At 60.5% G+C, this 25,771-nt stretch overlaps 2 protein-coding genes across 6 annotated transcripts; both read right to left on the bottom strand.

Annotated features, from left to right (window-relative positions):
* Window positions 1-1,441: 1,441 nt before the first annotated feature.
* Window positions 1,442-6,081, bottom strand: NDUFS8 (NADH:ubiquinone oxidoreductase core subunit S8). 2 transcript variants are annotated; one of them, XM_059069415.2, is made up of 7 exons: window positions 5,982-6,081; window positions 4,724-4,781; window positions 4,585-4,635; window positions 3,690-3,779; window positions 3,423-3,595; window positions 1,718-1,846; window positions 1,442-1,632 (listed from the first exon to the last, which is right to left on the bottom strand). In XM_059069415.2, exons 2-7 carry the CDS (start codon window positions 4,779-4,781, stop codon window positions 1,501-1,503), a joined length of 633 nt encoding a protein of 210 aa, XP_058925398.1. In that variant the 5' UTR covers window positions 5,982-6,081; the 3' UTR covers window positions 1,442-1,500. The 2 variants fall into 2 exon arrangements, with proteins under 2 accessions (XP_058925398.1, XP_066893818.1); XM_067037717.1 differs by having other exon boundaries at window positions 5,627-5,992.
* Window positions 6,082-6,397: 316 nt separating this feature from the next.
* Window positions 6,398-24,741, bottom strand: ALDH3B1 (aldehyde dehydrogenase 3 family member B1). Of its 4 annotated transcripts, XM_067037716.1 has the most exons (11): window positions 24,585-24,739; window positions 19,407-19,569; window positions 15,742-15,852; window positions 15,509-15,629; window positions 15,099-15,184; window positions 14,530-14,611; window positions 12,664-13,050; window positions 11,851-12,017; window positions 10,181-10,280; window positions 8,053-8,147; window positions 6,398-6,437 (listed from the first exon to the last, which is right to left on the bottom strand). In XM_067037716.1, exons 2-11 carry the CDS (start codon window positions 19,566-19,568, stop codon window positions 6,420-6,422), a joined length of 1,329 nt encoding a protein of 442 aa, XP_066893817.1. In that variant the 5' UTR covers window position 19,569; window positions 24,585-24,739; the 3' UTR covers window positions 6,398-6,419. The 4 variants fall into 4 exon arrangements, with proteins under 4 accessions (XP_066893817.1, XP_066893815.1, XP_066893814.1 ...); XM_067037714.1 differs by lacking the exons at window positions 6,398-6,437; window positions 24,585-24,739 and adding an exon at window positions 23,502-23,579 and having other exon boundaries at window positions 7,457-8,147; XM_067037713.1 differs by lacking the exon at window positions 6,398-6,437 and having other exon boundaries at window positions 7,461-8,147; window positions 24,585-24,741.
* Window positions 24,742-25,771: the final 1,030 nt, after the last annotated feature.

The following is a 25,771-nucleotide window of genomic DNA, read 5'->3' as shown; positions in this document are numbered from 1 at the left end:
AACCCACAGCCCCTGCACTGGAAGTGTGGAGTCTTAACCACTGGACCGCCAGGGAAGTCCCTAGACTTATCCACTTTAAATGAAACTATTCTATTTACCTGAGTACAGATAGAGACTCCATGTCAAGCATCTAGTGCTGGTTATGTGTGGGAAAAGCGAAATTAGAGGCGATTTAGGATTTTAAAGCCTGCCTCTTACAACCGGCCTTGTTTTTGGAGAGCTCCTGCCCCCAGCAGCACTAGTGGTGCTGGACTCGGGGACACTCCCCGGGCTCAAGTCTTCCTTCCTGGTCCTGCACTTCTCAACTCTATGCCATTTTGTGGGTTCAAAGGGCCCCAAAACCTTGGCCAGTGGTGGGGCCCACACAAGTCCTGGGCCACTTCTGCATCAGGAGATGGCCCAGCCTGGCCTGGTAAGTAGGTCCAGGTGTCAGCAGGGGATCTGAGAAAAGGGGCTCCCTGGTAATGAGCTGGGTAATCTGGGTTTCTTTGCTGCAGGCCTTCTCAGAGCCTTGAATGTGCTATCATGCAGTGCCTGTCCCAGAGGGGAGAGGCACTTGGGGCATTTCTCACACTTACTGGTCCATAGAACACCCTTCCAAGAAGCATCTTGGGAGATTAGTGTTTTGTAAAAAGCACTTTTAGAAATAAAGGAGAAAGGGAACTCCGAGATCTCTCAGGCCTGAATTAGTTTTTTCATCAGATGTGCGCTGCGTGATCCTGAGCAAGACACTTCACCCCTCGGAGCCAGTTTCCTCACTGCTGAGAACAAATTGAAATCCTCTCACACCTCTTAGCACCAAGTTACAGGGGCCTGTTTATGGCTACTCTTCTGCCACTGGGCTTGTGTGTGGCCCCAGAAGGAACCACATCACTTGGCTGGGACTGCAAAGCAGGAAGTCCTGAGCAGCCGAAGCCAAACCAGCAGCCTCATCTGGGGAACCTGGGGAGAAAAGGGGATGTGGCTGGAGGAGAGGCAGAGCCAGCTCACAGGCAGCAGGGCCTGGGTCACCCCCTCGTGACTGTCACCCCCCCTCCCAGAGCAGGCTTTCCCTGACTCCCAACAAGGATGCCCTGGCCTTTCCAAGTTCCTGCTCTTGATGTATTTCTGCCTGCGGGCTTGGGAGAGGCTCTAGGTCCTTAGGGTCTCAGCTGTGGGTGGCCCTCAGGAGACGACAGGCCCCAGCCCCATCCCTTGGGCACACAGGATTATGGGAACACTGGACCTGGGCCGACCTCCAGCCTGCAGAGCCTTGAGGAATATGCCCAGGAAGATGTGTGGGCCACATGCTGCTGCGGGCCGGGGCCCAGCCACGGGGAGGGCCTGACAGGTCCCACAGAGTCGCACAGGAGGGCGACTCTGTCCGAGGACCTGGAAGCCACAGACCATGGTCAGGCTGCGGACGGTCTCGGCCTGGACGGCGGACTGATGACAGAGGCGGTGGGAGGTCAGAGCTTTTTTATTGGGCAGAAGGGGACCTCGGGCCAGCCGGCGGGCTGGTCACCGGTAGAGGTAGTCGGCCTGGATGTTGGCGGCGATCTCGGCCTCCCACTTGTCCCCGTTGTTGAGCAGCTTCTCCTTGTTGTAGAGCAGCTCCTCGTGAGTCTCCGTGGAGAACTCGAAGTTGGGGCCCTGCGAGCGGGGGAGCAGACGCAGCCTCGTCAGGCCCCTCCGAGGAGCTTCCGCCCCGGCCTCCCCTGCCGCAGGGCCTGCTTACCTCAACGATGGCATCCACAGGGCAGGCCTCCTGGCAGAAGCCGCAGTAGATACACTTGGTCATGTCGATGTCGTAGCGTGTGGTCCGGCGGCTGCCATCGGCCCGAGGCTCAGCCTCAATGGTGATGGCCTGGGGGGTGGCACAGGGTACTGTCACCTGCCAGCCACAGGATCGAGCCCCCGCCACGGCTCATTCCCACTCCTGGGGGACCGGCTCCCCAGGGCCTACAGAGCGGACCCTCTGTCATCCACTCTCGGCCCGCGTGTACCTTTCCTGACCCTTCCCCTAACAGGCCGCCCGGCGCGGCTGTGACGTCGGCCTCTGAGCGCTTGCCCTAGCTGACATTCTCTTGTTTGTTAACTGCCAGCACCTCCTGCCTGAGAACGTGAGCCCCACAAGGAGAGGGCCGTTGCCTGCCTTGTTCACCATAGCACCTGCAGCCCCAAGGGGTCCCACCCTGTAAAAACATGCCCCATTACTGTCGGTTGTATGTTGAACAACTTTCCCAATTACATCTAGTTATCCCCATTTAATGGATGAGAAAAATGAGGCTCAGAGAGGTGGAGGGGTTTCCCAAAGCCACACAGTAAGTGAGGGGCAGAGCCCAGACTCAAACACAGGTCCTTAACTCTCACTTCCTGGGCGCACACTTGCACCAGCTGGGGGAAGGGGTGTCCTGGGGCCTCCCACAGCTGGGAGGACCTTCATAGGGATGTGGCAAAGGCCCTCAGATGTCCCCAGGGGTGTAATGCCCACCACTCACAGTGGGACCTTCGGCTATTAGCCTCATCTCTTTGTGCCTCACTTTCCTCATCTATAAAAATGGGGATAATAATCTCTACCTCCTAGAGTTGTTACAGAGATGAGTCATGAGTTTGGCTCTGTGCCTGGTCCACAGCCAGCACTCACTGTCTGGATGCCACCACAGTTATTATTTTTTCGAGCCTCTCCTACGTGCTCCAGATCGGTGGCTAGACTGGGGACAGCAAGGCCACAACCCGTGGCCTGCAGGACCTGGGAGTGGTCCAGGTAATGAGGCAGGTTGTGGACAGGAGGCATCCTGAGTCACAGAGATGTGGCCTGGAGCAGCCGCTGGGAGGGGTCGCTGTGTGGACAGTGCGGACCCCTGAGCCTGCTGGGCTCCTGCCAGGCACATCCACCAGCCCAAGAGCCCCAGCTGTGTCTTTCTGTTTCTGCACTAACAGGCCGCGACCCCAGGCAGTCCGTGTGGGACCCTCCAACAGAACCAAATGCCAGGGGCTCAAAGGAGCAGCAACCGGGGGCAGTGCGGGCCTCGGCTGTGGCAGGTGTGTCCCTGGGTCCGGTCCTGTGATGGGCACACGGGCAGTGCTCCTGAAACTGCTGCTGCATCCGGGTGAAAGTGGAGACGCTCAGGTGTCGCCTCGTGGCTCGAGGCCTGGGTTTCACGCCCCCAACCAGACCCCCAAGGGCAGGACCCACGTGTGTCACGTGGCCTGCTCAGGGCTGGAAGCTTCCCTCTCCTGACTCACTGCCTCTGAGTCGGCTCCCATTCACGGGGGGAAGTGGCTCAGAGCAGGAAAGGGACTTTCTGGGGACACCCACCTGGCAGGGGGGCCAGAGTTCGGGCCCAGGGCTGCCTGCTTCACTCTCCCTGCAGCAGGCTGTGGCCTCCCTTTCCCAGTGGCAGGGGCCGGGGGGTGGTCAGTTGGGGTCCGGGGCTCACCTGGGCTGGGCAGACGGCCTCGCAGAGCTTGCAGGCGATGCAGCGCTCCTCCCCGGACGGGTACCGGCGCAGCGCGTGCTCGCCGCGAAAGCGCGGGCTCAGTGGGCCCTTCTCAAATGGGTAGTTGATGGTGGCTGGCTCTCGGAACAGGTAGCTCAGGGTCATGCCCAGGCCTGGGGGCGGCACAGGCACGGTGGGAGGGGGCCCTCCTCCCTAACACACCTGTGCCCCTGACCAGCCGGCCTCCCCCCTCCCCCCAGGGCCCACCTCGGATGAGCTCGGTCCACAGCAGGGTCTGAGCTGCCCGGTCGGTCACTGACTTCATGTCCATTGAGGGCTCCCGCACGTTCACATATTCTGCAGGGGAGGTGGGCAGAGAGGCCGTGGCAGGAGGCCTCACACAGGCCCTCCCCAAGGACTCCAGCTCAGGGAGATGAGACCTGGCCTCCCTCTAGGTGCAACAGCTGGGCCCCCCAGAGGTCTGTTCATTCACCAAACCTCCCCACCGCCTCAGTGAGCACCCTCGAGGCCAGCCTCAGGCCCTGGGCAGTCCCCGCCTGCTTCTCCCTGGGCCTGTGTGGCCATCCAAGCCAGGAGTTGATGGGGGTTGGAAGGGGCTTGGGTGCTGGGGTCCTGATGAAGAGGCACAGCTCCCAGGGCTCACACCTGGCAGCTCCCTCCTTGTCTCACACAGGGAAGGTCTGAGATCACATGGTGTAGCCACATGGAAGGTCCTCCACCCACTGCAATGACAGACCCTGCCCCCAATCTTTTCTTTTTTTTTTTTTTTTTTTTTTTTTTTTTTGCGGTACGTGGGCGTCTCACTGTTGTGGCCTCTCCCGTTGTGGAGCACAGGCTCCAGACGCGCAGGCCCAGCAGCCATGGCTCACGGGCCCAGCTGCTCTGCGGCATGTGGGATCCTCCCGGACCGGGGCATGAACCCGTATCCCCTGCATCGGCAGGCGGACTCTTAACCACTGTGCCCCCAGGGAAGCCCGAATCATATTCAATCTTGATCACCATCCTCTTTTTACAGAGTGGAAACTGAAGCTCCGAGAGGGCGAGCCCCCAGCAAAGCCAGGACCAGAATCCAGGCCTTCTCCCCTGCCTCTGGCAGGACCATGATCAGAAAGCCTGAGGCTTGAGGAGCCCCGGGACTCACTGTAGGTGGCTGCCACTGTGCTTCTGTGGAGGCTCCGGCCACTGGGATGCCCTGCAAGGATAGGGGTTACACTGTGCAGATGTGACCTCATGCTAGAGGCTGGGCCCCTCACACCCAGGAAAGGCTCCCTTGGTCCCACCTGCACGTGAGGCCTGGGCCAGGGCCCGAAGCAGCATGGGCGTGGTCAGGCAGCGCATCTGTGGGCGAGAAGAGAGTGAGGCATAGGTGGGTCTCAGACAGGCATAGTTCCCCACCCCCATCCCCGGGAACCCTAGCATTGCAGGAGCCTCGACCCTTGGCCCCAGTGCCACTGTGTCAGCTTGTCCCTGCTCACCCCCATTCCTGTCAGAGGCACAGATGGGCTTCCTGTTCCCAGGTGCAGCCCCTCCCAGCCTCCAACCTGACCCAGGTTAACACTGTCAACTGCCACCGGCGTTTACTCAGAGCTCACCGTGCCAGGCACTGTGCTAGGGGTCACGCGCACTGTCACTTTGTCCACATGAGGACCTCAGAGGGACGCACAGATGAGAAGCCACAGCTCAGTCGTGTTAAGTGACTTGCCCAAAGTCACACACTGAGGGGGTGGCACCAGGATGTGAACCCAGGCCAGACCCCTCCCTTTACACCCCCAGCCCTCCCCTGCTAAACCTTTTAAGGGCTAAAATAACCCTCAAGATCAAATTCCTCTCCCCAGCATCAAGGTCCTTCTGGAACTGTCTCCCAGCCTGCCAAGTGACCTTGGGTTTTCTCACTTGTGAAATGGGAGGTCACGAGAATGGAGGGGGCTCGAAGATGCCAAGGGTTTAGCCCAGAGCCTGGCACTTAGCCGGAGCCCAAAAGTGCCCCTCTTGTGACCTGTGACCTCTAGAGGGAGCATTTCTTTCTTTCTTTTTTTTTTTTTTTCTTGCGGTATGCGGGCCTCTCACTGCTGTGGCTTCTCCCGTTGCGGAGCACAGGCTCCGGACGCGCAGGCCCAACGGCCATGGCTCACGGGCCCAGCCACTCCGCGGCATGTGGGATCTTCCCGGACCGGGGCACGAACCCGTGTCCCGTGCATCAGCAGGCGGACTCTCAACCACTGCGCCACCAGGGAAGCCCGGGACCATTTCTTTTGACCGCTGACTTCAGTACCAGGCGCCCAACCCGGTTCCTTCCCCGAACTTCATCATGACCTCTGACCCGACGGGCGCAGGAGGTGCATATGCGCCCTGAGGATGCCGGTTCCCCGCCCGCTGCACGCTCAAGGACACAGAGGCCTCGGGTCCTGAGCAGGCCGAGATAAAGCCCGGGCGCAGAGCCGGCGGAGCCAACGGGGGCCACACACTCGACCCCGATGCCGCGCTGCCCAGGCTGGGCCTTAACAGCTGAGCCCCGAACACCCAGCCCCGAACACCCACCTTGAATTGCTACCTCTCCTTCCAGTGCCGAGGGACCTGTCCGTCGAGAGGCGGAGCCTACATTCGGGGATGCTGCCATTGGGCGCGGACTCTTCGTGGTGTGGTCTGATTGGCTGGTGGCGCAGCAGAAAGAGACGGGATCAAAAAATCTTTTCTCCGATTGGGTAGAGGAGCAGGCAGGCGCTTGAAGTGGTGTAGAGCGCCGCCGGGTTGGGTGCGAGAAGATAGTGACCCGGGACTCCCGAGCTCTTGGAGGCGGGACATCCGAGGCGTGGTTTAAGGTTGCTTCTACTGTCGGACCCGGCACCCTGGGTCGGAGGGCACCCTCTCGGCCTCGGCGGGGCGTGTGTGATAACGGTGATGAGAATCATAGCCTGTGGTGATTCCGCGCGGGAGCCATGCCTACTCTATGCTAAACCTTCATCCTGGCGTCTTCATTTAATCCTCCCGGCAGCCCTGTGGGGAGGAACGATTATTTTCGCTTTACTGATGGGGAAACTGAGGCACGGACTTGTGTAGTAGCTTGGCCCAAGCCTTAGATCTGCGAAGTGCGGCCGCCTGAACCCCTCCTGGATCTGTATGACCCGGGAGCCCCGTCCCTCAACAGCCCCCAAACCCGTGTTTCCTCCCAGTGAATTGTGTGGCAGAGGGACCCTGGAGGCTGCGGACACTGAGAAAGCCCCTGAGGCCACCTGTGTGTTGGGGGGAGTGGAAGGTGGTCAGGGAGGGCTTCCTGGAGGAGATGATATCCAAGCAGAGAGCAAGGAGGAGTCGAGCAGAACCAGAAAGGCCAGAGAGCATGCCCAGCTTCTGTGTGGAGGTCCACCAGAGAAGGAGGACACATCCAGTGCGTTAGAAGAGGACAAGGATGGGTTGGCAGTGGGGGGGTGGGGGGTGGGGAACGTGCACAGGGCTGTGCAGAGCCTCCCAAAGATTGTTATGGGTCCAGACTTGTAAGCCAGGGGAACCACTGAAGGGGTTCAGGCTGAGGGCTAGTATGGTCTAGTGGGCTTTGGGAAGATCTCTGAGAAGAAGGGCTGGGCCCCGGGGGAAGAGGGTAGGTGATGGATGGCCCGGGGCACAGCGATTAGTGTGTGGATTGGGGAAGTCTGCGGTATTTTATAGAATCATCAAGAATTGCTCAAAGGTGGGACTTGGGAGGTGAGAAGGGAGTGTCTAGCAGGAGGCCTGGGAGTTTGGCTTTGTAGCTGAGCGGATGGGGTATGAGGGCCCAGGAGGATGAGCAGGTCAGGGAAGAGGATGAGTCCAGTGTGGGACGTGGTGAGGGGAAGGTGCCCGGGGCCAGCCACTTGGGGGACAGGAGCTAGTTCAGAGCTCCTAAGAGGCCCGAGGTGAAGGGAAGGGAGATCCTACTGTGGGCATCTCATCAACCTGACCTGGAGGGAGAGGTGCGGAGAGAGTAGAGGGAAGCAGCCTCCCCCTCCCAAATGAGGAGACAGGATGGCTGGAGCCTGGAGTCGGCAATTAAGCTCCAAAATTTAATCCTCGCGATGATCTCAGGAGGCATTAATCACCTCCTCTGTGCAACAGATAGCGAACCAGGCTCAGAGAGGGCAGGGACGACCCAGGTCACAGCAGGCCCGCAGTGTGTCATGGACCGGATGCCAGGACCCCTTCTGCACCCTCCACAGAAAAGGGGGGTCCTGAGAGGGGCCCACATCTGCCCTCGTGTCCCGGAACACAGGTGGCCAGCGTGGGAGCTGGAGGGCAGGTTACTGCACCGTTTCTCCCAAACCTTGGCCCATCCTGGCTGGGGGGCAGTTGAGGGCCTGAAAAAAGAAGCCCCAGGCGGGAGGAGGGCAAGCACTGGTCTGGGCCGTGGCCCCGGCAGGTGTTTTCCTCCTGTGTCGTGGACCCCAGGTCATGTCTCCACCAGCCTCAGGTGGCCACGGCAGCGGAGGACTCATAGACATGAGCTGGGAGGGACGCTCGGAGCCCCTGTGCGTAGGGCGGCTCAGAGCAGGGCGCAGCTGCAGCTGCGGGTCTCCATGGCCGTAAGCAGCACCCTCAGGTTGCGTGGAGTGTGGGGCGGGTAGCGGAGAGCGTAGACCTTCTCCAGCCCAGGGCGGCGCAGCAGGCAGGCGCGGTGGTGGGAGAAGGTGTCGAAGGAGAACTTGCCGTGGTAGCTGCCCATCCCGCTGGCGCCTGTACGATGACAGGGAACACAGCAGTCAGGCCCTCAGCGGCCAGCCGGGGAGCATCAGACAGACCTGGGCTCTGCCAGTCACACGGTATGACCTGGGTGGGCTACTTCACCCCCCGAGCCTTGGTTTCCCCAGCTGTAAAGTGGGCTAATCATGAGATGCTGTGGGTAAAGGGCTTAGCCCTGAGCCTGGCCCCAGCACCCACTCAAATAAATATTGGGGACACCAGGTGCTGGGGCATGATGGGTAGACAGTGGTCAAGAGTGGAATCTGGGGGTGGGTGGGGGATGTATTGGGAATTTGGGATTAACAGACACAAACTATATAAAATAGATAAACAAGGACCTACTGTATAGCACAGGGAACTATAGTCAATATCTTGTAATAACCTATAATAGAAAAGAATCTGAAAAGAAGAGCGTGTATATATATATATATAACTGAAACACAACATTATAAATCAACATTTTCAATTAGAAAAAAAGGAGGGAAGATGGAAATTTTTTTTTAAAATAGTGGATTCTGGGGCAGCTGCCCAGGGTTGAATCCCAGCTCTGAAGTAGCCATGTCACCTTAAGCAAGTGACTTCGCCTTGGTCTCCTCCGTGACATGCGGTGACAGTGGCACCCACCTCCTAGAGTTCCAGGGATTGGGCAAGTGTTCAGACCCATAGATACAGTAAGGGCTGTGTTGTTATGAGTCGCAATGTCCAGGTAGGGAGGCAGTCAAGGACCCGGCAGTGGGAAGGAAGTCCAGGGGACCCAGCCTGGTGGAATCAGGGGTAATCCAGGAGGGCTTCCTTGAGTGAGTGAGGCCTGAGGGATGTGGAGGAGTTGACCAGATAAAGCAGATGTGTGGGGCAAGAGGGGCCCAGGCTCGGGGACGACTCAGGGAGCCTTGGAGGTGGGTGACCGTGGTGTGTTGGGACTTGGGCAGAGCTCTGTGTGTCTGGGGCTGCAACCAGGGCAGCGGGGAAGGAGGCAGGAGCACGACCCACGGCCAGACCAGGAAGGGCGGCCTCAGGAAGCTGAGTCAGAGCCCTGGCTCCGTCTGAGGGCCTGGGAGCCGTGGAAGGCTTTGTCAGGGGAGCAGCAGATCAGATTCACCCGCAGACAGACACCCCACGCTTCCCCGAGGAGGGGGTGCTGGGGAAGAGGGTTCCAGAACCGGGGACAGCAGCGGTGCGCAGCCCTGGACCTCCACCACCACAGCGTCGATCTCAGCCTGCCGTGTGCTCCTGTGACACCAGCCGCTCCCCAGGGAGGTTCCAGGCCCACCAGGGCAGCCTGCCAGGACCGGCTGGTCATTTACTCTAGTGCCAGGTGTGGGCAGGTGGCGGGAGTGCAAGCCTCTGGCCCTCTCGTCCCCTGAGGAGGAGGTGAGCTCAGAGAGGGGAAGTGGTGGCCTCACATCACACAGCCGTCAGGCTTGCTGGGACCAGCCTCAGAGGCCAGGACTTCACAGCGGTACTGGGGGCTGCTGGGGCTTGGTGGAGGGGGGAGCCGGCAGGAGCCCCTGTCTCCTGTGCGACACGCTGAGCGTGGGACAGAGGGGACACAGGAGGGGTTAAAGGAGCAGCATGTAGCCTCACTGTGGAGTAAAGAGAACACGGAAGGCTGCCCTGCGTGTGCTAAGCCCTAGCAATCACAGTGATGTTTAAAAAAAACCTAAACTGGGGTTTGGGGCTTCCCTGGTGGCGCAGTGGTTGAGAGTCCGCCTGCCGATGAAGAGGACGTGGGTTTGTGCCCTGGTCCGGGAAGATCCCACATGCCGCGGAGCGGCTGGGCCCGTGAGCCATGGCCGCTGAGCCTGCGCGTCCGGAGCCTGTGCTCCGCAACGGGAGAGGCCACTACAGTGAGAGGCCCACGTACCGCAAAAAAACCCAAAACAAACAAACACCTAAACTGTGTATCTGTGGGTCCTCCTACATATGTAAATGCAGAGACAGGTATGGAAGGTTCCGCCTCAGACTCTGCAGAAGGGAGCAGGGTGAGAGATGACAGTAAGAGATGGCACGGCTCTGCCGGCACGTACCCACTCCTCCGAAGGGCAGGCTGGCGACAGTCATGTGCATGAAGCCGTCGTTCCCACAGAAGCCCCCACTGCTGGTCTGGGCCAGTACCCGCTTGACCACCTGGGAGAGAAGCAGCTATGAGGCTGATGGCGGCGCTGCCGGGGCCGCGGGGGCTCTGTCCGGCCCCCTCAGGGCCCTGGGACCCACTGCAGGGTCTGAGGCCACCGTGAGAGCTGAAGACTGTGGCTGCGGAGCAGCCTGCCACCCATCCCCAGCTGGAGACGTGTTTCTTGAGCATCCCTTGCTTGTGGCCCATGCAGGTGACGTGCACACAGACTCGGGCCTGATGGGGAGGCGGGAGAAGACCCAGCATCCTCCAGGGGATGTGCAGGGTGCAGGGTGATGGGGCGGGCAGTCAGGGAGGTGTTCCGGGAGGGATGTGAGGGGTCTGCTGAGTCTCAGGTGGGGAAGAGATGAGTAGGAGGGCCCCCCAGGCAGAGCGAAGGGCAGGTGGGGAGGCCAGGGGTGGGGTGGGGCAGGGAGGCAGCGGGGGGCCAGCATGCAGCACAGGGAGGACACTGAGATTTGGGTTTTGGAAACATGAACTTGATCCTCGCTTGACTTAATGAAGGCCCATTCTCTTCAGTCTGGAGGTGTATTTGAAGAATGAGGGCGCTGGGGTGGGGTTGGGTGGGGTATGTCCCTGGTGGCGCAGTGGTTAAGAATCCACCTGCCAATGCAGGGCACACGGGTTCAAGCCCTGGTCCGGGAAGATCCCACATGCTGCGAAGCAACGAAGCCCGTGCCCCACAACTACTGAGCCTGCGCTCTAGAGCCCGCGAGCCACAACTACTGAGCCCACGTGCCACAACTACCGAAGCCCGCGCACCTAGAGCCCGTACTCCACAACAAGAGAAGCCACGGCAATGAGAAGCCTGTGCACTGCAATGAAGAGTAGCCCCCGCTCACCACAATAGAGAAAAGCCCACGTGCAGTAACGAAGACCCAGTGCAGCCAAAAATAAATAAATAAATTTATAAAAAAGAAGAAGAAAGGTGGGGGGGGATGATTAGTAAACACTAAACTGTAGTTGCACGAAAACTTGGCTATAGTTAGTGGCAACGTACGTGTGACCCTCAGGTAGCAGCTAGGTCGGGGCTTGCCTGCCGGTGGGTGGAGTGGATCCCCATCTGCCGACTCAGAAATCCCACTGAGAGAAATCCCAGGGAGGGGCAGGGGGCCAGGGCTCATTCTTGGGCCTGCATGTCCTGGTCATTCATCCTCCCCCAGTCGTGCCATCCCATGTCGTGTGTGCCTTCCAGGAGCCAGGCAGAGAAAGGGGACACTGCCGCCATCAGGCCATGATGATGCAGAAGAACGGAGGTGGGGCTGACCTAGAGGGGACACTGGACCCTAGGGAAGACCCTGGGGAACCGCCCACTAAAAGCCCGGGAGAATGTGGCCTGATTGGAGGGCAGGGGGAGGCCCTGCTGCCCCGAGGAGAAAAGAGAGGGACAGAGCCAAGACAGCGCCACCGTCCCAGAGCTCCTAGACTGTCCCCGAGGGAACAGGACCCCCGCCCCTCCCTCCAGGCCCCTTGGTCCCCTCTGGTCCTGGTACCACCTCACCCTCTGCTGACCTCACTCCACCCTCCACTGCTGCCACCTGCTCCCACCTCTGTCCAGCCCACCTGGTTGCTGCTGGAGAAGGTGTACAGGGCCAGGGGCTTCTCCCGACGGTTGATGAAGTCGATGGCCTCGTCCAGGCTCCTCACGTTCAGGATGGGCAGGATGGGCCCGAAGATCTCCTCCTGCATCACCGGCTCCGTCTCCTGCACGTCCACCAGCACCGTGGGAGCTGCCCGGGCACAGGGCACGGCTCAGCCCCAGGGCTGGGGTCTCGGGCAGGCAGGGTCCAGGGACCCAGGGCTCCAGGCTCAGGGACATTCTGGGGAAGGTGATCTCCCCACAGCCCCCGGGAAGTGACCTTGAGGGGCTCCCCAGCCTGAGCGGGGCCCGGAGGGGCCAGAGAGCCCCTCAGCCTTGGTCTTACAGTCAGAGGGTGACCGGATCTGAGGTCCCAAGTCCCCGCCTGTTGGGGAGCAGCGTCACCCTCTGAGCCGTTCGGCCCAGGAGACTGGGGCTGCTTTGTTCACAGCATAGCGGACGCTCAGGACGGGCTGTTGCAGTTCAGAACCAGGAATCGTGGGCTCATAGGGCCTGGGGTCATGGCCCCGTGGAGCAGCAGATCTTGGGGCTGAAGTTGGGAAACTGAGCCCTAAAACTCTGGGCTCAGACACGGCAACGCGGAACACTAGTGTCACAGAATCGCGGCGCCAGAGCCGTGGACCAGGCTGGGCTCTAGCAGTGGGGTCGGGGAGCCTCAGGGCCCGAGGTTACAGGCTGGGCCCAGACTCGGGGCCCAGCTGTGGCCCCCAGCGTGGAGGGGCCTTAGCTGGGGTGGGCTGGGCGTTGGGCACGGTGGCAGGGAGGGCAGGACTCACCGATGTAGCGATCGCTTTCATCGCTCTGGCCCCCGATGGCCACGCGGCCACAGCTCAGCAGGCCCCGGAGCCGCTGGAAATTCCTCTCACTGATGATGCGGCCCAGGTCTGGGGAGCTCTGGGGGTCTTCGCCGTAGAAACGGGTGATGGCACTCTGCAGGGCGGGCAGCAGTCGGGCCTGCATTTCGGGGCTGCACAGGATATAGTCGGGGGCCACGCAGGTCTGGCCGGAGTTGAAATAGCGGAAGAAGGCCACGCGGTTGGCCACGGTCTGGGGATCGCAGTTGTCGTCCACGTAGCAGGGGTTCTTGCCCCCCAGCTCCAGCGTGACAGGCGTCAGGTGCTTGGCAGCAGCAGCCATGACGATCTTGCCGACTCGGGGGTTCCCTGGGGTGGAAGGAACCAGAGTGGCTCTCGGTCACTTGGACCAGGTGGGATGGCCTCACTTCCTCCTGTTTCCCTGCCCTCGTTCCCTCCCATCCAGGCCCCCGTGTCCGCTGAGCCCAGCGGCCTCCCCCTACCACGGCTCCTCCCTTAGGTCCTCCTATCTTTTTCAAACACCTCCTTGTCTGTCTGGCTGTCCTGACCACGCCCACAACTGAGTTCCCCACCTCCACCCCAATCACCTTTGCCGGGACCCATGACCACGTAGGAGGCTTTGCCTTCCTAGCCCTGCTTTATCCCAAGGCCTCGCGGTGCCCGTGTGCGCTCTCAGTAAACATTCATTGAGTGAGTGAGTGAGCTGATGCTGCCCAGGCCACGTGCTGTGACAAAGGCTTTCATTCATTCATTTGTCCTTAAGACAGGCCTGTGACTTGGGGATGGCCCCTATCATACCAATAAGGAAACTGAGGCCTGGAGAAGTCAGGAGATTATGGCGGATTAGCTTCTGGCGGTCCATCGGCCTCTGCACAGACTGCCTCGGGGACCTGGCGTAGAAGCCGGCCTCCGGGGGTCTGCGTGCCTTGCTCTGCACCCTCGGTCCTGGGGGGCCAGGGCTCAGAGTCCACTGAGCTTTGGGGTGTGATGGTACAGGGTGGTCAGGCACCCCCCCCTGCTTCCTCCGCCTGGTGCTTCCACCCCCTGGGAATCTGCAGGAACAGCTGAGGTCCCTGGCCCCTCTGCTCCCACAGTCGCCCTCCCTGTCTGTTAAGGTGGCGGCTGGCAGGCCTTGTCCTGGGCTCGTGGCAGGGTCTGGGGAGGAGAAAGGCAGAGATGGCACGTCCCCTGCTCTGATGGGGACAAGGTGTGCAACACAGGAGGTGGGTCTGCTCCTCCCTCCTCCAGGGCCTCGCCTTGTCTGTATCCTCCACCCTTTCATCTCTTCTGGAAACTCCATCCTGGCCTCTTGAAGCTAGGTGGTATCTGGACCACATGGGCACATGTCAGGGTGATGGCAGGTGACCTCTGGGAGCAAAATACAGCCTGCCCCAATCCTGGCTAGTGCAGTGGGCACTGCATCTTTTTGTCACCCGAGCCCCCAAACCCTCATCTGTCCAGCCCTCCAGAAGGGCCGTGGGCTCCTGAATGAGTGCCTGGAACAGCGGGAGCTCCGCAAGGGCAGATGCTGTGATGTGTGAGATTGTGAGTGGTGGAGAGGCCTGTTCCGGGATGCGGCCCATCCCTCCCAAGGGTCCCCAGGGGCCCGGGGCTGCTCCCCAGCCTGCTCAGGGAGAGCGGAGCAAGCTCGTCCTGGGGCCGAGAGCACCACCCAGCACTTGCCCCAGTCTGCATCCTCCCTGGCTGGCTGCCTGCTTCTGTCCCTTGTAGCCTCTCTCAGAGTTGGGGATAAGACCCCTAAGGGTGGGGCTGGGCTCAAGCCTCTCACCTCTCCCATCCTGCACAACCCCCAAACTGGCTCCTCACCTGTGAAGAAGATGTAGTCGAACTTGTGCTCCAGTAGCTGCCCGGTCTCCTGGGGCCCGCCCAGCACCACAGCAAAGCAGCTCTGCAAGGCAGATGGGCAGAGGGCTCCCTCTGGGACCCCAGCCTGAGAGCCCAGAGGACACCTGCCTGCCTGCCTGCCTGGGACGGCTGTCCCCTTGCCTGGTGCCATGGGCTCCAGGTGGGCTGGGTTGGGGGGAGCAGGGAGCTCCCCAGGGGCACTGGGCACAGGTAGCCCCAGCCCAACATGTGTAAGGTTGGGGCCTGGCGGGTTTGGGCTTGGGACTGAGGCCGGGGCTGGGCCAGCAGGGCTGACCAGAGACAGACAGGGACCCCCGTGGGACAGGCCCCACCCCTCTGTTTCACTCAGAGGGAAACAGACTGAGAGGGGCGGTGACCTGGCCAAGGCCACACAACCCAGAGGAGGCAGGAGTGAGGCTGGAACTCAGGTCCTGTCTGAGGAGCCACGCCAAGGGCTGCCCGGCCCGGCGGGGCCTGCTTAGCCCTGCTCAGCCCGTGTAGCTGCTTGGTCTGTACCTGGCCCTGCTCACCTGGTCCAGGTATCGGGGCAGCACCTCGGCCAGGACCTTCTCAGTGCTCTTGCTGATCTCTGAGGGCTTCAGCACCACGCAGTTCCCTGAGGGGCGGGGTGGGGCGGGGCGAGGGGGCGGGGCGGGGTGGGAAGAGGAGGGGGCCAGTTGTACCCGCTCCCCGTCTCCATTCAGTCCTCACACCTGCAGGGCAGGTGCCGGCCCCACTCCACCTTCAGGGGAAGAATATGGCTCAGAGAGGTGCCGTGCTGGCCCCGAGGCCACACAGCCTGGGGATGGTGGGCCAGATGGGAACCAGGTCTTCTTAGCCACCTGGTGCCAGCTCCCCCCTCCTCCCTGGTTCTGTGGGCAGCTGTGCGGCTGGGGGGATGGGCGTGGGTTGGGGGGAGAAGGTGGTGGTTCCCTCTCACCTGCTGCGAGGGCGCCCACCAGGGGCTCTAGGCTCAGGTTCAGAGGATAGTTCCAGGGGGCAATGATGAGCACCAGGCCGAAGGGCTCCTTCCGGATGAAGGCCGAGTCCAGCTGTGTGGCCTGGGTCGGGACCAGAGTGATGGTGAACGGTGAGGTGCCAAGACCCCAGCCCCTCGGCACCACCTGCCCCCCAGAGAGGCTGCCTGCGGCCCTGACGCCCAGGGTCACTCACCAGGTTCCTGGGCACTTTCTCATCCTTCATCCAGGCCCGCAGGTTCCTAAGGGCCAAGTTAACCTCGTTCTGGCTGATGCTGATTTCAGACACCTCTGACTCGAAGACTGACTGCAGGGGAGGGGGAGGGGCAAGGGCAGGGCTTGGGCCAGGGCACCCAGGATCCACAGGTGGCCGGAGCCCTGGGGTGGGTAACGCCTCCTCAGGCAAGGCCTGTCTTATTCACTCATTCATTCATTCATTCACTCCATGTTCACTGAATGGTTACAGTGCCTGGGTGCCGTTTCTGTGCTGGGGATGCAGCGGTGACTGAAACAGACCGAAAACCTGCCCCACGGAGCTGACATTGTAGGGGGGACGGTCGACGTGATGATAACGCTGACTACTCCATCAGGACGTGACAAGCGCAGTGGGAGGCTGAAGCAGGGTAGGAGGGATAGAGACTGCTGGAGTGTGTGTGTGCGTGTGTGTGTGTGTGTGTGTGTGTGTGTGTGTGTGTGTCTTTGCTCTATTTTATATAAGATGGTCAGTGCCAGCCTCTGGGATGGGGTGACATTTGAGCAGTGAGGAAAGGGAGGGAAGGAGCCCATGGATACCTGGAGGCAGAATATTCTAGGCAGATGGTATGTCCTGTGCAAAGGCCCTGGGGCAGGTTCAGGCTTGCTGTGTTCCTGATTAGCAGGGAGAAGAGTGGGTGAGGTGATGAGGCCAGGCAGCTGGGGTGAGGACTGTTGAGCAGAGCAGGGACAGGATCTAACTTAAGTTTGAACAGGACTGTCTGTGTGGCCCTCTGTGGCCTGCTGTGTGGATGTCAGTCCGCAGGGGACACTGGGGACAGGTGTCTCTGGGTCACTGGGGACTGGTCACTGGGGACAGGTGTCTCTGCCATCAGTTCCCACAGCCCAGGAGCCAGGGCAGATTTCAAGGGCAGGAGTCAAAGAAAATCAATAGGGCTTTTGTCCTGATCTCTGCCGGCCAGCATGCCTGCCCCACCCCCACGAGGGGGGAGGGACCCAGCCTGTGGGCTGCAGGCAGCTGGAGGCCCATGGCCTAGGACACGAGAGCCAGGCTGTCCTGATGCCTGAGACTCAGCCATTATGGTGCAAGTTCCTTCCTGTCAGAGGAGAGGGCGATGGGCCCAGGAGTGCCAGAGCTGAGCCTTGGGGGGAGGGGGAGGGTGCAGGGACCTTGGGAGGAGAAGCCACGCCCACCAGCGCTTCTAGGAGCTGAGCCTGCTTCAGGCATGCCTTCTACTATGTCTGTGTCCACAGCCCACACTCCTGCCCAGCGAGGTCTCCTGTGACCTGACTGAGGTTTGGGCCTGTTTAAGGGATGATCTGGACCTTGCTGAATGCCAGGAGTTTGGAGAGTAGGCTGTTTTGAGCTAGGGTTCTGTGCCCTTAGGCAAGAACATGCCCTCTCTGAGTATCCTCTGTGGGGGACTGGGGGTGACCACCTCTACCTGGAAGGGCTGTTGGGGGCTAAATGGGAGGATTTGTGCAGGTCAGACAGGGCAGATGCTGCCTGCTGGGAGGGTGGGGGACAGGGCTGGCCGAGCCCAGAGGGAGGGACCAGACCAGAGGCAGGAACCAGATTGCATTTTCTGGGCTGCTGCTCCCTTTGTGGGGCGCGGGCTCCTGGAGCCTTGAGGGTTGCAGGCAGGAGGTGAAATCTGAGCCGTAGGGAGAACAGGGACCAGACAGAGGCCATCGGGTCAGGTCTCACGGAGGCGACCAGGCCAGGCCAGCTGGTGGGCAGGGCAGAGGCTCAGTGGGGTGTCAGTCCCCAGGGAGCCCCACATGCCAGGGTAGGGGGTGTGAGCCCCCTCTGTCCTGGACCAGGTCCAGTGAATGGACACTCCCCACAGGGAGGCAAAGCCAGGCCCCTTGAGTGTCAGAGAGCCAAAGAGAGTACGACCCAGTGCCCTGGTTTCATAAATGGGATAGCAGATGATTCCAGAAATGGCTGACGAGGGAGCCCGGGTCTCACCTGGCTACAGTCCCAGAGCGTGGTGATAAATAGAAGGTTTGAGGACCCTGAGAAAGGGAGTAGGCGTCACCAGGAGGTCACGTCCTCAGGACAAGTCCTTGTGGCCAGCTTTTGCTGCCCCCGTGAACGGGGGTGCCCTGACCCATGACCCCAGATGCCACGAGATACTAGTCTTAAAGTCTGTGACTGCTCTGGACACCTGGCTGGGTGCCTGCAAATCAGGTGGGGCCCAAGGAGGCTGCAGAAGGCCTCCCAGGCCTGCCAGTGCCGGCATCTCTTTCATGACCTGGGTGGAGCCAGCAGGCCCACCGGAAGGGCAGGGGAGGCAGGAGGGCAGAAAGGGATGACCCCAGGGTTCTGCTCGTGGGCTCAGGAGGTTTGGGGAGAAGATGAGCTCAGCGCTCAGCATGAGCCAGTGTGGGACTGCCGCAGCCCCCTGGGGACAAGTGGTGACCACAGGGGCTGGCCGGCAGCCAGTATGCACTGTGGGCCTGTCCTGGGTGTTAACTATCAAAACAGCACCTTACCAGCTGGTAAAGAGTCACAGCCTTGGAGAGTTACAGGTGGTGAGGGGCCAGTGGGGCGTCACGGGTGAGCTTGGGCACCATGGCCTTTGTGGCAAGCTCGAGGGACATTTTGTCCAGAGAAGAAGCCCCTGGACAGTTGTCTTAGGGTAGCGGCAGCCACACGGGTGGGCCCTGCTGGCTGAGACAGTGGAAGGCTGCCTACAAGGAAGTGTATTTCTTGAGGTCCTGCTGTGGCTGCTGCTGGAGATGGGAGGGGCTGAGCCCCCAGGCCTCCAGGGTTTGGACAGAGGCCATGATGGCCACGGTACCTAGTGAAGCAGAAGTCCTCCACATGCGGCCCTAGCGGTGTGACCCAGCTCCCTGAGCCTCATCCCTTGCATACCTCTGCCTCTTCCACTCCCCTTCAGCCACTCTGGCCTCCTTGCTGCTCCTCAAGCACAAACACACCAGGCACCTCCTGCCTCAGGGCCTTTGCACATGCTGTGCCCTCTGCTGTTTCCCCCCTTGTCCACGTGGATCCTTCCCCCTCCTCCTTCAAATGCCACCGTCTCAGAGAAACCTTCCCTGACCCCCACATACAAAACAGCACCCTGACCCTGGCCCTCTCTCACCCCCTTCACACTGGGAGTGTCTCTCCATGGCATTCATTACCATCCAACATGCTGTGTATTTATTTACTGTCTAGTTGTGTCTCTCCCCAGGAGGCCAGCTCCCTGGACACAGGGACTTTGTTTTATTTGTTTTATCCCCAGAGCCTACAACAGTACTTGGCCCATAGTAAGTGTTCAATAAATAGTAGTGGAGTGGGGGAATTCCCTGGCACGTCCAGTGGTTAGGACTCCGCGCTGTCACTGCTGAGGGAGCAGGTTCAATCCCTGGTCGGGGAACTAACATCCTGCAAGCTGCACCGCGCAACCAAAAACAGAAAAACATAGTAGTGGAGTGAATGAAGAAATGAATGAATGGGTGAATGCAGAAGAGCAGGTTATGGCACAGGAAAGGAGGTGGGGTAAGCTCTTACATGGCAAGAGCTTAATAACGGCTTTTAGTTCCCCCTTCATGGAGGATGCAGCTTTCCCCATCTCCCCTTTCTCAACCTCCCCAACCCTGCCGTCGTCCTCCCACCCCTGCCTGTCCCCTCCAACCCACCTTGTGCAGGTCCTGCGCCAGCGCCTCCTGCAGAAGCTGCTTGTTCTCTTGCAGGAAGCGGCTCAGGCCCTTCAGCTGGGCAGCCCGGAACTCGGCCGGCCGCGTGCACCCCGAGCCGAAGGCCTCCCGCAGCCGCTGCAGCGTGTCCGCGAAGGGGTCCATCCTGCCGGGTGGGGCAGGGTGGGCCGGGGCGCCCCACCTCCAGGAGCCTCCACCGCCCCTGCCTGCACCCGCGTGGACCCACGGGCACCCCACGGGGACTTACACGTAAGCCCAGGGACCAGGGCTGCCCCACCTACACATACACACACACACACACACACAAACACACGGCACACTTGGACACCCACTGACAGAGCTACAGACCACACCTCTTAACCAGTGGGCAGGAGGGCTCTGGACCCCAAGGCAGTCATGGGACTGGGTGTGGGCTTGGGGAAAGCTACTCCGTGGCCCCTAAGAGTGAGCAGGGAGCCAGGGCGTCACGCTTCTTCCTGCCACACAGAAATTAACCCTAAGCCATGGCCCCCACCCTATTCTGGTGCCCCTCCTGGAGACGGGTAGCCCTTACCCCAGCAGGCCTGAGTGAAGTAACCAGGGAGAGTTTGGTAACCAGAGGGAGAGTCCACCAACCACCACTTTGGGACATTCCCAACACAGAATGCTCTGTTCCCACTGTCCCCAGCCTGGTGGCCAGGCTGGCTGGCGGTGGCTCAGAGGGCTGGGTGACAGGACTCCTCTCCCTGTGCCCCAGCTCCGCAGCAAGACAGGGAAAGAAGACCCCCACCTCCCAGAAGCCCTTCCGCCCATCCCAGCCCCATCGGCCACAGTGTTGGAGAAGCAGGGAATGTTGAGGGGTGAGGGGTGAGGGGGCAGTCATGCCTCCATGCTGTCATCAGTCAGGGCTGGCAGGCAGGGTAGGGGCTCTGACATTCCCCCAGGCACCTGCCTGCTTACTTGAAGTTCATCAGAGGAGCTCTCTGATGCACTCAGTCCTCGGCCTGGTGCCAAGGACCAGTGGGGACCCTGTCTTCCTTCTCTCTCTGACTCACTTCTCTTCTGGTCTCTGCTTGACTGATGCCTCCTTCAGGCAGCCCACCATGATTGCTCCCGTACACATTCTCACAGTGGGCCCTTGGCTCTGCTCCCCACCGCACTGTGTCATACCTTGTGATAAATACCTGGTTTCCTTCTGTCCACCTCCCTGCCCCGCCCCCCCATCCCTCTCTTACCCCTCCCACTGGACTGGGCAGCAGGACCCGTCTTTGCCTACTTAACTTATCATTTGGGTCTTTGTGCCCCAATCTCCTCTTCTGTTAAGGTCACCCTGCCACCTACCACCTGATGGGTGTTTATCAAAGATGAGACCATGCTGGCCAGTTCTAAGCCCAGGACAGGGAGTCAGTGCCCTCAGGGTTGCCAGCTATTGTTAAGTGACTACTGCCACCACGGCCCTAAGTTTTCTGGAGGACTCCATGAGTTGTTCCAGCCAACAGGATGGCCTGCTCTGATGGGCACGCTGTGCTGAGAGCCTGGCTGGAGGCCTACGCTGTCCCCATAGGCATGATGGGGGCCAAACTGACCCCACAGGCCTCCTATTCTGACCAGGAGAAATGGGGCAGTTGTCTCGGTCACAGGGCGGGCACCACATCCCCCAGAGAGGGTGACTGTAGCAGAACAGGGACATCATCAGAGCCCCTCTCACTCCAGCCTTGTCCCCAGCTCCAACCCTCCTCCAGGGAGGAAGGCATACTGGCCAGAGACCCAAGAGCCAAGAGACTTGCTGACCCCTAGAGCCGCCATCTGAGCTCAAACCCTGACCCTGCCTCTCTGGCTGTGTGACCTTGGGCAAGTCACTCATCTTCTCCCTGCCTCAGTTTCCATGCCTGTAAAAAGGGGATGCTACCGTTCCACCACATGAAGCACCGGCCATTGTGTACATGGTAAGAGCTTAATAACGGTCAGCTGTGGTTATTGTTACCAAGTACTCAACAGACAGTCATCCCTTTTCCTCCCCCCATCCTCTCTCACCTTCAGACTTCTGCTGACGGATGCTGAGGGCAAACCACACCCACCCCTCTCCCGCCTCCGCAAGGCTCTGTGCCCTTTCCTAAGAGTCTGCAGAACCCACAAAAATGTAAGGCACGTCACATGAATAGTGCATCTCCGAGTACTGTGTGGGGTGGGGAGCTCCGCGGGGGTGGAGGTCTGGTTGGAACATTCCAGCAGCCTCTCCTGGCAACACTGAGGCCAGCTCACACCATATTGCAGTTTGGTCAGGACCGAGGCCCCAAGGGGTGACTGCTGCAGGGCAGGGGACTGGAGTCAAGCCAGGTAAGCGGATGTGCAAGGCTGCCTTGGGCCTGGGGGAACCCCGGGCCTGTGACCTCCCAAGGGAGCTGAGCAGCCACTGCAGACACACAGATGAGGGGGTTCCTTCATCAGGTGGTCTGGGGGCCCTGAGCCCACCTCCCTGGGAGTTGCTCAGTCACTTGATGTGACAAGGGATGGGCCTGGTTCCCCGGGCCCCAGGGCTAGCCACCTCCCCTCAAGGCCATGAGCCTGGGGATTCTATAATAATAATAATAATAATAATAATAATAATAATAATAATAATAATAATAGTGACTGGGCACTGACTGTGCCAGACACTGTGCCAGCGTGGGTGCCTGATGTGAGTGCAGCATGGCTTTTGGATGGCACCCCTGTAGGAAGCTGAGGCCCGGGTCATGTGGCATCGAGGAGGGTGACAAAAGGGGCGGGCACTCAGGTCTGCTGCCTCCAACTCATCATCAAGAAACAGCTGCTGCCCGAGCCCCGTCCCTGGGCCCTGGCTGGTCCTGCCTCTGAGCTACCTCCCAGCCACCACCTCTGCCCACCCTCTCATCCTTTCTGCCTCCGTTTCCCTGTCTATACCACAGGCCTTCTAAGAGCTCCCTCCATATGACGTGTCGGGGGCCTGGGGACCTGGGTCCAAATCCCAGCAACTCTGTGTATTAGCTGGGAGACCTTGGGCAGGTGGCTCGGCCTCTCCGTGGTTCACTCTCCCCATCAGTGCAACGGGGACGGCGTCTTGCAGGCGCCCCATAGTGCTGTGAAGCGCGTGGTGCAGGGCCGAGCCCCGTGAGCGCTCTGAGGATGGCTCTGAACGACGGTTATTCAGACTGCAATGGACAGCTGTGCTGGGGGTTCTCGGGGAGGAGACCCTGGGGTGGGAACCCAAGGAGACCTTGGCTCAGTGTGGGCCCCAGGGAGGCAAGGACATCAACTTGAGACCCAGGTGGGGACAGGGATGTGGGGCTGGCAAGAGTGACAGAGGTGAACATGGTGGTCTGAGGGCCCAGGGGACCCCCATCAGGCTGTCAGAAGGTGGACGGCACAGGGCTGTCTCGAAGGCTCTGCAGGTCCCAGTACCCTAGGGTCTCCAATCTGATCTCTCCTCCCTGCCCCGTGTGGCCTTAACTTGGATTTTTACAAGGCCTCCCAAACTCTGGGGAGCAGCCCTCTCCCTTCCATCACGGGTCTGGGGAGCTGGGGATCAACCCTTGGCCGTGGGCCGAGCCAACCCCTGCCCCACCACACACAGAGGCTGTGCCACCGGCTGCCTGATGCTGGCGAAGTCTCTCCTTCCTGGACCCTGGCAGAGTCCATTCCCACGAACGCGATCGCTCAGAACCGCTCGCTGCGTAGCCCACCCCGGCAACGGGCATGCGTGGTAGTTGCCCAGGAAATGTGTTGCCAAATGGATGCTTGACCCCCCCTCCCCGGGACAGGGGTGCATTCCTTCCCAGGGCGGCCGGTCCAGAGCTGGGACTCTTGGTAACTCCAGGGAGAGGAGGGGCGTCAGTCCAGCTCAGACAAAATAAGGGTGCTTGGGGACTCTTGGCCCTTTCTCTTAGGCTGGGGCAAAGGGAACTCCCTTCCTCCTTCCCCTTTCTCCTCAGGTGAGCAGAGAAGCTCCGAGAAGACAAAGCTAGTCCCTGTGCGTGGCTTGCCAGGACTGACGGCAACCCAGAGTCCCCAAGGCAACCTGCCAGCGGGTCCCTGGCCCTGACTGCTTGCTGCTATATCCCCAGCCTCTGCAGAACACCATACCTGAGGCCCTGCCAAGCCGCCCTTCCTCCTGGTCGGTTCTGCTCTACCCAGCTGCCTTTCCCTTACGAAACATCCAAGGCTGGGCCAGCCCCTGGGGCGGGGCTGTCCTGACCTCCTGCCTGACTTTGACTCTGGGCTGGCTGGAGGCTGCAGGCTAAGATTTCCCCATCACTTCCCTCAGGGGCCTCTACATCCTTTCCTGGACCACAGAGAAGGAGCCAGGGCGCAGAGAGGGCCAGCACCAGGCCAGGGCCACACAGCAGGTCTCCAGGGAGCTCTGAGCTGAGGGGTCCATGTCGACCCCTGATGGGAAGGATGGAGGATGAGCCCAGAGTAGTGGACCCAGGAATTACGGTGTGTGGTGTGGGCTGTGGCCTGGAGTAGCAGGGACCCCGCCCCCGCCCCCGCCAGCCCCTCTGAGCCACAGTTTCCCATCTGCAAAATGAAGAGGTCAGATCCAAAGACAGCTGGAGTCCAGAAATCCAATCCCAGGGCCCAGGCCCTCTGCACGTCTGTGTCCAACATCACCACCCCATCCAGCACCCCGCTCACAGCGCCTGTCACCCGGCAACGTGACATTTTAAAATGAGGAAATGGAAGTCCAGAAAGAGGGCACGGGGCATGAGGCGCAGGCTGGGACCCACGTGAGAAGGTTGTTGAGCTGGGCTCCAGAGCGGGGGGTTGGGTCCACCCCCTGCTGTCCCCTCCTGCCTCCCGGCAAAGAGCGCCACCCTCCGCACTCTAGGTGAACCGTCATGATACAAGCGTCACCATGGGGTTCCTGTGTTCCTGCTCCTCTGCCTCACCCCACCCCCACCCCAGGCACACCTGTCAGAGCCAGCACAAAGGGGGATGATCCCCTGGCAGGTGCTGGTGTCAGACAGGCAGGCGATTAGGTTACGGGTAGGGGGACAGGAATATCCTTTGTGCTATCGCCCCAGGCCTATCGCCCTGGGTCCGCTGCTGCCCTACCACCTTGGTGCCCTAGGTCTTGCCTGGGATGCTGGCCCAGGGCCTCTGGGCCGACTGGGCACCTGGGAGATGCTGCTCACTGCCCCCGCCCTCCCCGCTGCCCCTGCCTACCTGGGAGGGCAGGAGAGGTCTCCTGGCCCACACCTGCTCTGGTAGCCCCTGGAGGCTTCAGCCGTTTGGGACTGGGGTAAGGGGCTGCAGGGGCCCCGTCCTCTGCGTGGGATGGAGCCCCCAGCCGCTGCCTGTCACGTGGCTCAGCATGTGACAGCCCTGCCCTGCTGTCTGGAGCTGAGCCAGGCAGAGGCAGAGCCAGTGTCAGGCGGGGTTGGGCTGGAGCTGAGCCTGGCAGCGGTCAGACAGGAACCAGGTCCAGAGAGGGGCAGCCACCAATCTAAGGCCACACAGCAAATCAGGGACCCACCTGGGGAGGTACTGGTGGGTGGGAGGGGTATTGCAGGATACTGAGGGGCCCCTCCCTGACCGGAGATCCCTCCTGCAGGGGTTACCCCAAACTTGTCATGAATTCATCCTGGGAAGTCCCCAAAGAGGCCTGTCCTCCTGACACAGGGGTCCTAACCTGGCTTGGGAGTGAAGCTCGCCAGTCTGAGGGGGCACTGCCCCTTGGGGAGGAAAAGGGACAGGCCCGCTACCCTTTCTGGTTTGGATGCCTCTTGTTGATCCTCAGAGCTCCAGGAGCAGGACTTCCCTGGTGGTCCAGTGGTTAAGAATCTGCCTTCCAATGCAGGGGACGAGGGTTCGATCCCCAGTCGGGGAACTAAGATCCCACACGCCGTGGGGCAGCTAAGCTCACATGCCACAACTAGAGAGAAGCCCGTGCACCACAAAGAAGAGCTAGTGTGCTGCTGCAACCAAGAACCGACGCAGCCAAATTAATTAAAAAAAAAAAAAAAAAAAAAAAAAGCAGCTCCAAGGGCTCCGTGGTACTTAGGGGCGACATCTTTGTCGCAGGGAGCTCGGGATAAATGGGGGATGTTGAGAGGGGTACCACTAGGAGCCACTCTTAGAACAAGCTCCGGCAGGTGGCAGGCTCTGCCGAGGTCCCAGGTCAGCCGGTGGGGCGGGTGCTGGGGGGAGCGCAGAGGTTGGAGGGGACACATCTGCCCAGCCAGGGCCTGCTCTTCTGCAACTCCTCTGGCTTTTAGTTTGGAGAACCGGATGACAAGACCCTCATGAGTGTCACTGTTGGCCTCCCTCTCCGGGCAGAGGTGGGGGAGGATGAGCTGGTCATGGGCTAAGGCATCATTCATTCATTCATTCATTCATCATTCCCTCCCTCA

Source organism: Kogia breviceps, chromosome 7 (assembly GCF_026419965.1).
Source record: "Kogia breviceps isolate mKogBre1 chromosome 7, mKogBre1 haplotype 1, whole genome shotgun sequence".
NCBI classification, from domain to species: domain Eukaryota; kingdom Metazoa; phylum Chordata; class Mammalia; order Artiodactyla; family Physeteridae; genus Kogia; species Kogia breviceps.
This window is presented reverse-complemented; position numbering and strand designations above follow the sequence as displayed.

What these genes read in the sequence shown, in the direction of transcription:
- ALDH3B1 (XM_067037713.1), bottom strand. Translation starts at nt 19,568, where the DNA reads ATGGACCCCTTCGCGGACACGCTGCAGCGGCTGCGGGAGGCCTTCGGC. An exon ending in TGGCGCAGGACCTGCACAAG is followed by an intron (nt 15,853 to 19,406) that starts GTGGGTTGGAGG and finishes CCTCCCCTGCAG; the next exon opens with TCAGTCTTCGAGTCAGAGGT. An exon ending in CGACTACATCTTCTTCACAG is followed by an intron (nt 13,051 to 14,529) that starts GTGAGGAGCCAG and finishes CTTCCACCCCAG; the next exon opens with GGAACCCCCGAGTCGGCAAG.
- NDUFS8 (XM_067037717.1), bottom strand. An exon ending in GGCCCAGGCCTCACGTGCAG is followed by an intron (nt 4,636 to 4,723) that starts GTGGGACCAAGG and finishes CTATCCTTGCAG; the next exon opens with GGCATCCCAGTGGCCGGAGC. An exon ending in CACAGTGGCAGCCACCTACA is followed by an intron (nt 3,780 to 4,584) that starts GTGAGTCCCGGG and finishes CCTCCCCTGCAG; the next exon opens with AATATGTGAACGTGCGGGAG.